Below are 17,477 nucleotides of genomic sequence, written 5' to 3'. Positions count from 1 at the left end.
CAATTACCCCATTATAAAAACAAATACATTAAGTTAGCAAATATTTGTGAGATTGTAATGGTAATTGATCAACGTTTATATGAAAAAAGCTTAAAGGAACACTCCACCGTTTTTTCATATTAAACTATGTTATTCCCTTAACTAAGACGAGTTGATACATACCTCTCTCGTCTCAGTGCGTGCACTCAATCGCTCTGGCGTGCGGCGACACTTTGATAGCACTTAGCTTAATAGCACTTGGGAGCACTTCGACTCGGCGCAGTAAAAAGTCACGTTGGTTCTAATGACAGAAGTGAGAGGAAGAGGCTTTTTCAGGCGTGACTTTTTACTGCGCCGAGTTGAAGTGCTCCCAAGTGCTATTCCGCCATACATTATAGTTATCCTTTTTACCCGCTTAGAAAAACGCCACGTTTTATTTTGTGTCACCATACTTGGTTGTGTAGCTACTCGTGTAACTGTATTTAAATAGGGAAAACGTGGAGGTGTTTGGTCGCTTCTAACTTCATCTCTGTTTGGTCCCTAATGAATGAACTGGGCTAAGCTAAGTGCTATCAAAGTGTCGCCGCGCGCCAGAGCGATTGAGTGCACGCACTGAGACGAGAGAGGTATGTATCAACTCGTCTTAGTTAAGGGAATAACATAGTTTAATATGAAAAAACGGTGAGGTATCCCTTTAAAGGCTTTACCATATAAAGTCATCTCTTCAGAAGATTTTTTTGATTGCCTAGACTTCCCATAGATGGATAAATATATAAATATATACACAACCCCAAATCAGAAAAAGTTGGGACACTGTACAAATTGTGAGTAAAAAAGGAATGGAATAATTTACAAATCTCATAAACTTATATTTTATTCACAATAGAATATAGATAACATATCAAATGTTCAAAGTGAGACATTTTGAAATGTCATGCCAAATATTGGCTCATTTTGGATTTCATGAGAGCTACACATTCCAAAAAAGTTGGGACAGGTAGCAATAAGAGGCCGGAAAAGTTAAATGTACATATAAGGAACAGCTGGAGGACCAATTTGCAACTTATTAGGTCAATTGGCAACATGATTGGGTATAAAAAGAGCCTCTCAGAGTGGCAGTGTCTCTCAGAAGACGGGCAGAGGATCACCAATTCCCCCAAAGCTGCGGCGAAAAATAGTGGAGCAATATCAGAAAGGAGTTTCTCAGAGAAAAATTGCAAAGAGTTTTAAGTTATCATCATCTACAGTGCATAATATCATCCAAAGATTCAGAGAATCTGGAACAATCTCTGTGCGTAAGGGTCAAGGCCGGAAAACCATACTGGATGCCCGTGATCTTCGGGCCCTTAGACGGCACTGCATCACATACAGGAAGGCTACTGTAATGGAAATCACAACATGGGCTCAGGAATACTTCCAGAAAACATTGTCGGTGAACACAATCCACCGTGCCATTCGCCGTTGCCGGCTAAAACTCTATAGGTCAAAAAAGAAGCCATATCTAATCAGGATCTAGAAGCGCAGGCGTTTTCTCTGGGCCAAGGCTCATTAAAAATGGACTGTGGCAAAGTGGAAAACTGTTCTGTGGTCAGACGAATCAAAATTTGAAGTTCTTTTTGGAAAACTGGGACGCCATGTCATCCAGACTAAAGAGGACAAGGACAACCCAAGTTGTTATCAGCGCTCAGTTCAGAAGCCTGCATCTCTGATGGTATGGGGTTGCATGAGTGCGTGTGGCATGGGCAGCTTACACATCTGGAAAGGCACCATCAATGCTGAAAGGTATATCCAAGTTCTAGAACAACATATGCTCCCATCCAGACGTCGTCTCTTTCAGGGAAGACCTTGCATTTTCCAACATGACAATGCCAGACCACATACTGCATCAATTATAATATCATGGCTGCGTAGAAGAAGGATCCGGGACTGAAATGGCCAGCCTGCAGTCCAGATCTTTCACCCATAGAAAACATTTGGTGCATCATAAAGAGGAAGATGCAACAAAGAAGACCTAAGACAGTTGAGCAACTAGAAGCCTGTATTAGACAAGAATGGGACAACATTCCTATTCCTAAACTTGAGCAACTTGTCTCCTCAGTCCCCAGACGTTTGCAGACTGTTATAAAAAGAAGAGGGCATGCCACACAGTGGTAAACATGGCCTTGTCCCAACTTTTTGAGATGTGTTGATGCCATGAAATTTAAAATCAACTTATTTTTCCCTTAAAATTATACATTTTCTCAGTTTAAACATTTGATATGTCATCTATGTTGTATTTTGAATAAAATATTGAAATTTGAAACTTCCACATCATTGCATTCTGTTTTTATTCACAATTTGTACAGTGTCCCAACTTTTTCTGATTTGGGGTTGTCTATAAAAAATATCTATATGACAGTATATGCAGCATTTTTTCCTTGTGGTATCACATGTATTGAATACCGATACTTTTCAAGGTATTGTATCAAAGTTAGAAATGCCAGTATAGTGACAACACTAATCACTATTACTAGCGCTCATGCTTAAATGTTACAGATTTGAATAACCCCTAACACAAACTTTTTGTCATGCCAATAAAGCACTGCTGAATTTGCATTGCCAGAAAGAGAGAGTGCTCAATGAACTGAAACGCTTTCCCATGGCTAGGCGGTCCAAAGTCATGAGCTGTACTTAAAACCCTGCAATTTTCCCTATAAATGCGTAAACAGTAAACACCAATGGCCTTTAGCATGACCCAGCATTCCTCTCTCTTGCAACTATTTGTTATTTGTCAGTCTCGCGAGTGGAAGGGGGTGGTCAAAACAGCAAACATCCCTCCCAGCCCTTCCGCAAATAGACCACTTACAGTGATGACCATGTTTACTCTACTAGCAGCTATTTTCTCTTCCTGATTTTCTCTTTCCACAAAGAAACACGGGAAAGACTGCTTCCTGCAGTTCAAAAAACTTTTGGCATTATGAGCTTTTAAAAAAAAATTGCAGTTCTGGACATATAAACAAAACTTCTTGTTAACTGGTCAGTGAAAAAAATAAAAATAATGTAACGCTCAATATTCATGCTCAGTGTGAATTACCCCATAATCGGATCGTACTTTCTGGTGTCTAATTGGTTTAAATCCAGCTAGCATAACTCCGCCCTTTCTTAAGAGCATTCCAGACAAAGCACACATTTCCCAGACACTTCACATAAACCAATTAGCTACATATCAACAAATAAAGAGTCAAAGATGTCAGTGTTGTGCATCAAGGCCTCAACACACACACCAACAGAAAGAGAGGACAAGTGATCAGAGGAAGGGAGGTAATCCTGCTTTAAAAGAGCATGTTGATCTGTGGACACCATCTGCCCTGACATCAGACAGACAGAGAGAAGTGGTATGGCTTACTGACCACTAACGTCTCCAATGGTCAGCTGTCCGGTTGTACTATCAGAGAGCCTCATCGCAGTCACACTGAGCATTTCACAAAGAATGGTGTCTCATTTCCTGGAAATGAGGCATCACTTCCTATGAGGAGCAGAACAACTAGCAGTGGTGTACCACTTCCTTCAGGGTTTACACCGCATCCTGTTTAGTGGTTTACAACAGGCCTCAACTTCCTCAACAGGTGCTGTTTTTCTTAAATGCATCTAAAATGACTTAAAGGAGAACTCCGGTCAATTTTAACATTGAGCTCATTTTTTTGTACATTTGGAGTGCTGTCAATACAGAGAACGACAAAAATCGGTGTTGCCTACACAGAGTTATTCTATTTTTAAAATTTGCACCCTGTTGACTTCAATGGGGCAAGTTTTAAACCTGCTTTTAGCCTCTTAACATCCTTGATGTGTCATTACAAGTGCACAGAAAATGTGAGTGATTCCTTCAGAGTGAACACGAGTGAATCTGACTGCAGAAGATGTGAAAGATATGTATAAAAATTATGTTATTTAAGCCAGCGCAAATACCTGTGTTTATATCCTGTTTTCGGTTGAAGTCCAAAGTAGTCGATTGCCGAGTTCATGCGCATAGGTTTAGTTACCTATATATATATATTTATATATATATATATATATATATATATATATATATATATATATATATATATATATATATATATATATATATATATATATATTTATTTATATATATATATATATATATATATATATATATATATATATATATATATATATATATATATATATATATATATATATATATATATATATATATATATATATATATATATATATATATATGAAGAGTTCAGATGCAAAAGCCTCTAAGTGCCATCTGAAATTTTCTTCTAGAATGATAATTTTTATAAAGCTTGTATATTTAGGTTAAGTAATTTCACTTAAATGACAATTAATAGGTAATTTGCATTGCCATTTAAGTGAAATTATTGAACTTAAATATACGAGCTTGATAAAAATGATCATTCTAGAACAAAATTTCAGATGGCACTTAGAGGCTTTTGCATCTGAACTCTTCATATATATATTCACATCTAATTGCACCTGATTATTGATTGTTCATATGAAACATGCAAAAAATTTTTTTTGATAATATTCATAATAATATATTAATATTAAGTATAATAATATTAATATAAATTAATAATGTTTAAATTTAAAAGCTTAACTTTAATCACACTGCTGAAAAATGTAGTTTAGTTTCAAAGCATCACAATTTTTAGTTCCTTCCCAAAAAGGAAGATCCCAATTTCCACATTTACAGTCTTAAGCCCTATTCGGACGGGACTAGTTTTCCAAACGACGTTTGAGTTACAATTCTTATCAACCTACGTCTGTGATTTCATGTACGGATTCGGACGGGACTAACATCTCCGTGTTTATTACCGAGGTAGGAGTGTCTGTGTTTTACATGTGGGCATTGCAGAAGATCACGTGTTCAGAATGCGTGGATTGCATATGGTCATTTGAAATTAAGTACTTTTAAAATTAAGCACTTTGAAATATAAAGTAAAACGTCCTAACGTATTTAGTGTTTTGTAAACATTTTATAAAAATTGTAGTATAAAAAAACTAAACATAGATTTATCATCATGATTTTATAGAACTGGGTTCTTATAATAAACCCACCGGAATAAAAAGTTTTAACTTTTATAATTTACATGTTATGTAATTAAGTGCAGAAATGAAAGTACCTGAAACTGATATTACAGTATCCAGTCTTAACAGTTTACGTGATTTGGCTCTTCTTGTTGATTTCATTTTTTTTATTATTTCTTCGCAGTGTAGGCTACCAAACTACATCCATTATCGGTGCGCAAAAAGCAGAAACTTGAATACCGGCTCGATAGCAAGAGATTGTACGGTAGTTCACGTTGACCAAAACACATAAGAAAAAGCGTTTTGGAAAAAAAATGTTCGGCAATCACAGACATTCGCATTCGGACGGGATTAGATTTCTCTGAGGACCGCCGAGTTTGACGAAAAACAGTAGGTAATTTGCTCTGGAATTTTTACAGAGGTCGTGTGAGAAAAAGACAGACATGGCAGATTCGGACAGGATTAAAATCTCAAAGTACGTCTGTGAAACAGAAATTTCTCTAACGTCCCCCTGTGAAACTAGTCCCGTCCGAATAGGTCTTTAGACAAATCTACCGATTCATTATGGCTTGTTTAATTCCCGGTCAAAAGAAAATAGAACAACAGAGAAAAACAATTGAATGTTATCTGTAAGGACGCTGACTAAGACGGCTCCAATCATCTGATGACAGCTATTGGCAGTTGACTGTAAGAGACACCAAGGACCTGCGGTCAGGAGAGGGCCGTATCTATCCGACCCATCAGGTTATCATCCCGAGAGAGAGGGAAAAGGGGTGGAAATTCAGGAATTCAGATCAATATCTGCACACAGTCCAGAGGAGGGTCAATAACCAGATTATCACAAACAGACCTCGCTAAACCACTAGAGTGAAGATCTCAGGAGCTCCAGAATAACTGAGGTGTGTGTTTGTCAATGCGACAGAGGCCGACCTCATGATCCGAATGAGCTCCAGGCTAGATTTTCTCTGCCAGCAACTCATTCGAGCAGAAAACATGCACACCTGAATCAATATTAACCCAGATTACACAATAGCTTGGAGCGGAGCTGTGATGGAGAGGTTAATTCCCCATCCAAAACAGCCCTGAGAAGAATCTTACAAGAGGAGACAAAACTTCACATACTTAAACCACAATAACCTACTGTTACTAATGGCTTCCTCCAGCTGGACAGTTACTGTACTTTATAAACTCGAACCTTACAGTTGTTACACTGTAAGAACAGGAAGCTGTGAACTGCCATACAAAGGTCACAGAGTAGTTTACTGCTGACTTCAGTGTCGGCTTCCTGCTAAAAGAGACCGCAGGAATGCGAGGGGGCTTTCTTCTGCGGCCTCCAGGATTCTGCAGATGGTGATCAGCGATGTGGTCGAGGATCTGGGGTTGAGATCTCGCTCAGAAGCTGCAGTGGTGTTCATTCCTCTGGGAGCTCCTGAGATTCCAGGCAAAGATGGACGATCCTGGTGATCCCAAGAGGCTGTGCAGCTGTGCCACACCACACCCTGAATCAAGCACCAACAGGATCTCACTACACACTTTGGTTATGTTCAGAATGGAACATTAGCATACTGTATACTGTGCAGTATGGTATAATCACTACTTTTTGAAATAGCATGCAGTATGCTTGTCACATGACCTCACTATGTTGCATGTTTAATTTTGCGAGTTGTGCCAATTTTTCATCTCAGAAATATGGTTATTTTGCATTTTTAATCCAATTGTGTGAAAATATTTAAAAAATGTTGGCAGCCTGATCAAATAAGATGACACAAAGAAAGGAAATCTTCGAAATTGTGGTTGATATTAGGGCTGGGTATCGATTAGAGATGGGCATTTTTCAAAAATATTGTATTAGAATATTCAGGCTTATAAAAATAGAATATTCTAATATTAGTTTATTTAAATGACGTTTAAGCGAGAAAGACGTTCTTTTTTTAAGTTTAAGTTTAAGTTTTTGTCACGATTTCTGAACAAGCTTACTATATATCTTAAGGTTTTCTTTTAGTTGAAAACATCAAACAATATATGTAAACAAAAAAATATATAAAGAACAAAAGCATAAGCTCAAGCAGCGCGAACAGGGGGAAAAAACGCTAATAAAGCAGTTATCGTACAGACCGTACATATGCACTCGAGTCAGCATATGGTTATCGTGTTTATATTGTTTCACATTCATGTTGAGAAAAACAATAATATCCACATGCTCGAGTGAGAAAAGACACTGTCCTGACAGACATTGCAGAGACACAAAGATAACGGTTTGCTAAGCAAAGTTTCAACCAGCACTTTGGGTTTTTATTTTTCGCATAATAATTAGGCCTACAGATCGAATAATCGAAAATTAGAATATTCGTGCACATCCCTAGTATCGATACAGACGTTCGATTTGATTTGATTTTATACCGATTCAAAAGATCTAAATGTGATTTGATTTTCGATTCAATTCAAGATTTTCGATTCTATTCAATTAATTCAATGATTACATTTTTACAGGCCCCGCCACAAAAAAAGTAATAAATGAATAAAAGAGTAATTGTTTTGGTTATTTTTGACCTATGTATCTTTTAACAATTCTCGGCAGGATTATTAGGCTGCTGTCAATGTAAGACATCTCTACTATTTGCATTCACTTAAGCCATAACCGACTATAGCCCTATTCGCACGGGATTAGTATTACCTAGGGACCTCCGGTAATTTGTAATAATCGCAGAGGTTAGATTTTTCTCCGATAAAAACTATGAAGTGCTGCAAAAGAGAAAACAAACTACAGTAAAGACGTGATCCGGAAGCTCAACTCGGACCGTTGTCATGGAAACATCAAATTAAGCATTTTGGCGCAGCATGGAAGCTCTTTTGGAAAGTTTGGACGCTTTTTGTGGTAGTGTAATTTAGTAGTCTGTATCGTGGAGCATTTCTTTGTCTCACACGGCCTCTAAAGACGTCCATCCTGTAAGTATCTCAAGAAATCAAAGTGTGAAAGAGTAAAAATGATATAAAATGAAATAAACCAAATAAAATGAATAGAAAAACAAGCCTATCGCGACGTTTCGGTATTTATAATACCTTCTTCAGGCAGGCTTGTTGTAAATATGGACAAAGAATAAAAGAAAAAGAAGATATTGTGGAAATTGCAGTAATTTGCAAGAGACAACTTCTCACTTTGAGCACACGAATGCGTGTCGTTTATTTTACAAGGTAAACAAAAAACCACGGAAGAAAAGCGCTGCCGCGCGTCCTACGTCATCACACCTTCCCAACGTCTTAAAGGGACCGCGATCCCTGAACAGTTATGCAGAAAAACAGTGTACAGAACTACACTTAATAACAAAGGTGAATTATGTCTTTTACATTCACTACACACGTCCCCCCAGAATTCACCATAACATAAAAACCAAACAGTCAACGTGGAGGTGGGCGTATCAACCGGCCACAACGACTGCGCTTTACCGAAGGTCGAGGAGACCCCAATGCAGCCGGTGTAACGTCATTACACGGGTGAGGGGCATGGAGTGTGGGAGGCTTGAGTGGGATGGGAGCACAGGGTGGGGGCAGAGCAGGAGGCCGTCCGCGTCGTGGGGGCTGGGCCAGGTCAATGGGCCTAGCCACGTCCAAATGAGCCGGTTTAAGGCGGTCGATGGAGAGTCGCTCCGGTTTGCCACCCCTGTCCACCACAAAGTGTTTGTCCCCTGCCTCCAGAACCCGGAATGGGCCCTCGTAGGGTGGGCGTAGTGGTCCCCTGTGGGCATCGTGGCGAATGAAAACATAGTCGGCTGTTTGAAGTCCTGCGGGGATATGTGACTGAGGGAGGCTGTGACGGGAAGTGGGGATGGGTGCAAAAAGCCTTGCATTATCCAGTAGAGTAGACCGCTGGAGAGAAGCAGACCAGGGAACGGTGGTGTTAGGGACAAAATCCCCTGGCACTCGCAGCGGCTGTCCGTAAACAAGTTCCGCGGATGAGGACTGAAGGTCCTCCTTTGGTGCAGTCCTGATGCCCAGCATCACCCACGGGAGCTTGTCGACCCAGTTGCTGTCTTTGAGGCTGGCACGCAGGGAAGCCTTCATCGACCTATGAAAACGTTCACAGAGTCCGTTAGCCTGCGGGTGATATGCAGTCGTGCGGTGGAGTTTCACTCCGAGGCTCTGTGCGACAGCGTCCCAAAGCTCAGACGTGAATTGCGCACCTCGGTCAGAGGAAATGTCCGAAGGGGTACCAAAACGGGCAATCCAGGTGCCAATAAATGCCCGTGTCATCTCGACAGACGTCACAGATGTCAGTGGCACAGCCTCAGGCCAGCGGGTGGTCCTGTCAACCATGGTTAACAAATATGTGAAACCTTGAGAGCAGGGCAGAGGACCAACCAGGTCCACGTTTACGTGGTCAAAACGCCTCTCAGGAACCGGGAATGATTCTAATGGGGCTTTAGTGTGGCGGTGTACTTTGGCCCGTTGGCACTCAACACAGGTGTTAGCCCAGTCCCTAACGTCCTTCTTGAGGCCGTGCCAAACAAATTTAGCTGCAACAAGTCTCTGTGAAGCTTTCGCACCTGGGTGGGAGAGACCGTGGATGGCATCAAACACTTGTCGTCTCAACCCTGAGGGAACGATTGGCCGAGGACTACCTGTGGAGATGTCACACAGGAGTGTTGTGCCGGCATCGGCAAAAACCACGTTCTCAATCTGCAGTCCAGTGGTAGAGTTTTTAAGATGTTGCACGTCTGGGTCTGTGGTCTGAGTCGCGGCCATGTGGTTGTAATCTAAACCAAGATGGACTGCCCCTGCCACGGCCCGTGATAGGCAGTCCGCCACGTGGTTGCTCTTACCGGCAACGTGCTGCAAGTCCGTGGTGAACTCGGAAATGTAAGACAGATGCCGTTGCTGGCGGGCAGACCACGGCTCAGCCACCTTGGCCATGGCAAAAGTCAGCGGCTTGTGGTCCACAAAAGCAGTGAAGTGTCGGCCTTCTAGCAGGGAACGAAAGTGTCTAATGGCGAGGTAGAGACCCAGCAGCTCCCGGTCGAAAGTGCTGTACTTCCGCTCACAAGGGCGCAGCTGACGGCTAAAGAAAGCCAGCGGCTGCCAGGCCCCGCCCACCCACTGCTCGTAAACAGCGCCGACAGCGTAATCCGAGGCGTCCGAGGTGATGGCAATGGGGGCTGTCGCAGAAGGATGCGCCAGCATGGTGGCGTTCGCTAGTGCTGTTTTAGTGGCATCAAAAGCCTTGACTCTGCTCTCAGTCCAGTCCACAGCGTGTTTGGGTTTACCCTTCAGGGCCTCGTGCAAAGGCCCCATGAGCTGAGCGGCTCGAGGGATGAAGCGGTGATAAAAATTTACCATGCCGAGGAACTCCTGCAGGGATTTGACAGTGGGTGGGCGTGGGAACTGCATGACTGCCTCCACCTTTGATGGGAGAGGAACTGCCCCGTCCTTAGTGACTCTGTGTCCTAGGAAGTCGATGGTGGAGAGACCAAACTGGCACTTGGCGGGGTTGACAATTAGTCCATGGTGGCTAAGCCGCTCAAAAAGGGTTTGGAGGTGCACCAGGTGCTGAGACTTGGACGTGCTTGCTACCAGGATGTCATCCAAGTACACAAAAAGGAAAGGCAGGTCCCGCAAAACAGAGTCCATGAGGCGCTGGAAAGACTGGGCGGCGTTTTTAAGGCCGAACGGCATGCGTAGGAACTCAAACAGACCAAACGGCGTGATTACTGCTGTTTTGGGAATGTCCCGTGGGTGTACCGGCACCTGATGATATCCCCGGACGAGGTCCACCTTGGAAAAAATTACCTTGCCAGCCAGGTGTGCTGAAAAATCTTGTATGTTCGGGACTGGGTATCGATCAGGTGCCGTTGCCTCATTAAGCCGCCGGTAGTCGCCACACGGGCGCCAGCCGCCGCCAGGTTTGGGGACAATGTGGAGGGGTGATGCCCATGGGCTGTCGGATCGGCGTATTATGCCCAGGCGTTCCATGTTTGCAAACTCAGCCTTTGCAACGGCAAGCTTGGTCGGGTCGAGGCGCCGAGCGCGGACGTAAACGGGTGGACCAGCAGTGGCAAGATGGTGCTCCACACCATGCTTCACAGTAGATGCAGAGAAAGTGGGCTGAGTGAGGGCTGGGAAACTGGCCAGTAGACGGTGGAAGTCATCGGAAGCTGAGAGCATGTTAGACAGTCGGATGGGGTCAGCCTCACTGAGCGTGCACGTATAAGAACAAAACGTGACAGCATCAATCAGACGGCGGTTCTTAACATCTACCAACAGTCCATGTGCACACAAAAAATCGGCGCCGAGGAGGGGAACGGCAACCTTTGCAGTAACAAAGTCCCAACCGAACTGCTGTCCTCCGAAGCACAGTTTGACATACCTTGTTCCATATGTGCGGATGGGGCTACCGTTGGCAGCTTCCATAGGGGGGCCGTGGCTGTCGGTCACCATGTCCAAACGGGATGCAGGCAGAACGCTCCTTTGTGCTCCCGTGTCGCACAGAAAACGGCGACCGGAGATGCTATCGTGGATGAAAAGCAGCCTGCCTACTCGGCCGACACTCATGGCCACTACTGAGCGCCGGCCCTGGCATTTCCCGAAACACTGAAACTGCATGGTGGACGGCATTTGTTGGCCTTGGTTCCAAACTTTGCATGATAGAAACACAATCCAGAGAGCTGTTGGGTGCCAGAAAACTGCTGCCGACGAGAAGTAGTCGCAGCAATAACAGTGGAGTCGTCCTGTGTCACTGAAGAGATATGTGCAGGGGAAAACGCGGCCGCACAATGTCCCTGACTCGCCAGGAAAAATTTATCAGCCTCTTCAGCTAGTTTACGACAGTCAGTGATTGTGGTGTTGGCTAATGCAGCTCTCACTTGGGAAGGCAGCTGACGCAGGAAAAGCTGGATGAAAAGAAAGTCAGGTCTGTGTTCGCCCAAAAGATCCAGCATACGGTCCATGAGCTCGGACGGTTTGCTGTCACCCAGTCCTTGAAGTGAGAAAAGCCTGCTGGCTCTCTCAGTGTCCGACAGTTCAAACGTTTTCAACAGGTGGGTTTTAAGTGCTGTATACTTCTCATTTTCGGGAGGATTTGTAAGAAGGCTAACCACCCTGGATGCTGTTGAATTTCCGAGAGCAGACACAACGTAGTAATATTTAGTCGTATCCGCGGTGATCTCACGCAGCGCGAACTGCGCTTCAGTCTGGGCGAACCATGCAGATGCTGACGATTCCCAGAATTCGGGGAGTTTGAGGGTGACAGCGTTCGCGGTCATGATCGCGTCGTGTCTCTGGATACGTCCAGCAGACTAATGTCGGGGTCACCAGTGTGGAAATTGCAGTAATTTGCAAGAGACAACTTCTCACTTTGAGCACACGAATGCGTGTGTCGTTTATTTTACAAGGTAAACAAAAAACCACGGAAGAAAAGCGCTGCCGCGCGTCCTACGTCATCACGCCTTCCCAACGTCTTAAAGGGACCGCGATCCCTGAACAGTTATGCAGAAAAACAGTGTACAGAACTACACTTAATAACAAAGGTGAATTATGTCTTTTACATTCACTACAATATATTATATATTTATACAATAATATGATATTCTATAATATATATAATATATTTCTCTAATAAATTGGTTTTAAATAAGTTATTTTTTTGAATTGCAATACTGCAGCGCGATCTTCGTCTCAGCACGTTCAGCTAGTGAAGTGTGAATGGGTGGGCGCGCGCTGTAAAGTCCGTAAACTCGAGGGAATTACGAACATTTATTTGCCCGTGTGAATGAGCCACCAAAAACACAGACGTCAGGGGGTAATTTCTTAATTACAGAGGTCCAGGGGTAATACTAATCCCGTGTGAATAGGGCTTATGTTTACTAGGAAACTCGCCATTTGTGTGAATTTGTCCTTTCAAGCGCAAGAAGACGTTAAATCTAATTCATTTTATTATTTGAATGCTGTCTAAGCTTTCTGTCATTTCCTATGTTTTTATATCAGGCAACCAGGTAGACATTTAAAAAAAAATCAGCTCAAAACTCACTTTCAGTCACCAGTAAGTGTTTTAAATAACTTGCTTTACGATACAATGGGGAGTCTGATTACTGTATGAGGCAGAAATATATTTATATGCAATGCTAAAGGCTACTTATGCTAACCATTGCGCTAATAAATACTCGTATTATTATGGAAAATACCAGAGACTGCTTGAAGAACTTATAAACATGCATTTATTTGGTGTCATGTTTCATTTGTCTCTTCCCTGTACCTTTGTTGATACCGGGCTAATGCTTCCGGATATATGTAGCCTACTCTGATTAACTCATAAAACTCATATAACTCCTGTTTTCTGTCCGTGAGATCCCTCTGTTGCTCTGGCTGAAAGGATAACAGTATAGTGTAGACGGGAGAGATCGCTCAAACCTCTTCAGATTGCATACTTTCGTGAAAAATTTATAGAAATACCCATTCCTTCTAAAGAAATGTGACACAAACACAATATTTTATCAGTATTTTTCTAAATGTGTAAAGGCCCGTTCACACCAAGGAAGATAAAGATAACGATAAAGATAAAGTTCTAGTAATCGTTCTCAATATTAAAGAATAGCAGAGTTCACACCACAGCTATAATGATAATGGCACAGAGAAACGATATAGTTTTATCCAGCTGATGAACGATCAGATCCAACCAGAATCCATCTTACTGTAACAAGCTCAAGCATTTAAAGTGACAGCTCATATGACCGGAGCCGAGACAGACTGCAGATGGCAGTGGTGTGGCTGTCAGAGCCTCAGAAGTGACAATGAGGTGTCAAAATCCCAGACACGCCACTGGGTTCTTCTAGGAATACGAGTGTTAGATGTCTTTTAAATGCTGGCCAGACTCGCTCATAGCCAGACGCTGAGGGGCGGCGCTGAAAATAGCCTGCATTCAGGAGATTGTTGCTGCTGGTCTGGTGGTGTTCAGAGGGATGGTCCTGGGCGAGTCACATACCTGTCTGCGTGTGGAATGAGAGTAATGCGGGAGGTGAACTGCTGACCTCTGGTGAACAGGTCGGTGCAGCGGTCACAAGCTCCACGCTGTGCTCCGCTTACACATATGGAGTCCACTCGACTGGAGCCGAACATGCAACTATTCACAGCTGTCCTCATTAAGAAACAGGACGGAGACACTTTCACTTTTTGTTTGTTTCAAATAAACAGCTATTAATTGGAAAGGTAAATGAGTCTATATACCCACCTGGGCATCTAGTCAAAGATCAAAATGTTTTAGAAAACGGCATTTTCCTTTTTCATCTGAAATAAAAAACTACTCTGACATGTATAACGCTCCACACGGAGATTTTATGGAAAACAAACAGCAAAAATCGTCGGAAAGAAAATTAGAAAAATATTATCACAAAAAAGTAAATTATTATTAGGGCTGTCACTAACAATTATTTTGGTAATCGTGTAATCGGTTGATTATTTTGACGATTAATTGAGTAATCTTGTTTGTTTGTTTTTTAATAAAAATAGACCTAAGTGAACAATAACCATTGAAATGACTTAAAATAGACCTACATAAATATCATAAGAATAATAGATAAGAATATAGATTATAGATATAGTAATCTCATGGTTTTATTGAACAACACTGTTAAAATACATATACATAATATAAACATAATCATAAAAATACATGCACAAGGCACCAACAGCCATTTGATTGTTGTTGTTGTTACACTTTACAGCATGATCAATCCCAGTGCATATATTTACTGAATATTTAACTGAATCGAAGCCTTTGTGATTTCACAATAGCACTATGCTATATTATGATTTTAAATGATTTTAATATCTTGATTCGTGCAGCCTTTAAAAACAGTCTAATAATGCGGTTCATGGATTCTCATGCATGGAATAAGTACTGTTTATTTGAGCACTCAAATTTAATTGAGGAGTCGTGACAGCCCTAATTATTATTCTATTAGTGCGTGAAACCATTTTAAATGGACTTCAGAGGAAATCAGCATTGTTGATTTCCTCAACACATTTTAAGGTAAAAGTAAAAGGGATTCATAGCGTTTGGTCGAAAAGGAAAATCTTTTCAGAAGCTAGCCAGTTATTATAAAAAAACTGCAAAGAAAAAGTGTTATGTTTGGATTTGGAAAAATGTGCAAAGATGATTGTGCACAATAAGACCAGAAACAAGGAATTGAAATTGAAAAAATGTTATGCTGACTTTGGTCAAGTTACTGAGGTAAACGCTGCACAAAGGTATCGCTCTTTAAAATGTCGGACACATGGCGTAATTAACATGATTAGCCTTCTGCTTGACAACATTATCAAACAGCTAATGATGTGTTGCTAATGTTACACAAGCCATGTTCCCATTCACCATCTCAGAGGCTCACAGCTGCCATCTAAAAACCAGTACGCTTAGAAACGCTTTGAACAACTCAGAACGTCAGAGGAGAAAGGCATATAGTTCATCATCATAACATAGTAATATACATCATATATAAAATTTACCCGCTATATTGCTAAAAGTATCGGATTTTTCATATCAACAGAAAAATATGTGCTGATTTATGACTTTGCAGATGGTTCGTCTTGTGCACACAGACATATAAAAATGTGATTTTCACCACAGGGGGACTTTAAGACTTTGTTTCAGTTGATAATATATTTAACAACACCACTCCAAATACAGAACCGAAACACTGAAATTCTTCCTATTCATGCAGCGAAAACGCCAGTGCAGCCATGCCCATGTATTCACATAAGAGAGATGTAAGGTAAGAAGAACAGCTGTCTTGGCCAAAACATGTCACAGTTTATCACTGAACATATGGTGTGAGCTCTGACTACCACTCAAACGCAAACAGCTTTAACTGGACAGCAGGAAGATGTAGCGCATCACCATAGGCACACTGCTGCAGGGACAAACATACACTTTATACTGTAATAGTGAATAACAAGCACCTAAGAAATAAAAAACACTGTAAGCGAAGAAACTCAAACAATACTTAACAGACTTGGTGAACTGAAAAGCCTCCAGCATGGGGGACAGACTAACAGGAAATTCACAGCCTGGCACACAAATAGGCAACTTCCTGCATTGCGTTCCCGCATAAATGACAACAATGGAAGCCCCGCCCCTTCGCCAGCACCTAAAGTTAAGCTTTGGGTTATACTATGGAAGCGGTTATGTAACCATTCATTTCAAGCTTGAGTAAATCTGTCCAAAATTGGACGATGCACTTAAACGTGGGTAAAAATGCAACTTCATCTATTTTCCTTTTTTTGGAAGGGAGTTGCCCACAGCATCGCACCCTTTTTAAATCGTCCAAAACAAATCTCTCACGGCCGGGGTGGCTAAACCTGTAATTACAGTCCTTATTTGAGTTACCAGAGCGCAAACTGTACGCACGGACCTCTGCTCTGCTCCGTAGCAGCAGCAGCCTGCAATTAGTAAGACCAGAATAAATCAATTCCACTGGAGCCACATCTGAGAGGCTGGGCGCCTCCGAGCGTAATCCCTGGAACAGTGCCCCGCAGCATACATCGCAATAGCAACTGGGCAGCCAAAGGCAGTACTAAAATGTCCTCTGTGATTGCTGAAATCAGAACAATTTGGTCACTTCCTGTGTTCCCATAAGAATTCACATTCCCATAGACCAGCACACAAATTATTACCATGCGATTTGTTCCAAATGTCAGTGTCGTGCAGTAGAAACCAAAAAAGTGAGAAAGACAAGCAAAACCAGGCCAAATCTGTGAGCAAAATGGCCTCACCTGTGAACGTAGTGCAGCTGATGCACAGAATCGATCGCCAGAACCATCTCCGCCAGGTAGAATCGGGCCATGTCCTCTGGTAAACGGTCCTCAAACTTGCTGAGAAGAGTCAAGAGGTCACCACCCACGTAGTAATCCATCACCAGGTACTGCAGAAGACAGACATGTCAGAACTAAATGACATGAAAGCAGACATACAACAGATACAGTAGAAATGTGCAGATTGATAGAAGATAAAACAATACACAGAACGATAGATGTCGATAGATAGATAGAACAATAGATAGAATGATAGATATCGATAGATAGATAGAACAATAGATATCGATAGATAGATAGAACAATAGATAGAACGATAGACAGATAGAACGATAGAAAGAGAGAACGAGCGATAGATAGATATAGAGATAGATACAGATAGATACTATAATGATAGAAGGATGGATGGATGGATTGACGGTTGGAACGACAGATAGATAAATAAATCGAAAGATATAATGCTAAATATAAATGATAGAATGATAGACAAAGGTAGATAGATATAAAGATGGATGTAAATAGAACGATAAAATGACAAACAGATAAATAAATAAATTGATAGATAGAACAATAGATATAATGATAGACTGAAGGATGGATGGAACGATAGATAGAACAACAGATAGATAAATAGAATGATAGATAGAACT

General features: G+C 41.8%; 1 protein-coding gene across 7 annotated transcripts in view; it reads right to left on the bottom strand.

Moving 5' to 3' along the window:
• cdc42bpaa (CDC42 binding protein kinase alpha (DMPK-like) a) overlaps nucleotides 1-17,477 on the bottom strand; it is a 76,431-nt gene that overhangs the window by 41,458 nt on the left and 17,496 nt on the right. For all 7 annotated transcript variants that reach the window (XM_079853937.1, XM_079853938.1, XM_079853943.1 and 4 more), the window contains exon 5: nucleotides 16,789-16,937. In XM_079853937.1, the coding sequence (XP_079710063.1) occupies nucleotides 16,789-16,937 (149 nt within the window). The remainder of the gene's footprint in view (nucleotides 1-16,788; nucleotides 16,938-17,477) is intronic.

Source organism: Squalius cephalus, assembly GCF_949319135.1.
Source record: "Squalius cephalus genome assembly, chromosome: 20".
Lineage (NCBI taxonomy): Eukaryota > Metazoa > Chordata > Actinopteri > Cypriniformes > Leuciscidae > Squalius > Squalius cephalus.
Note: the sequence above shows the minus strand (reverse complement) of the source record. Positions and strands in the feature narration are given on the sequence as shown.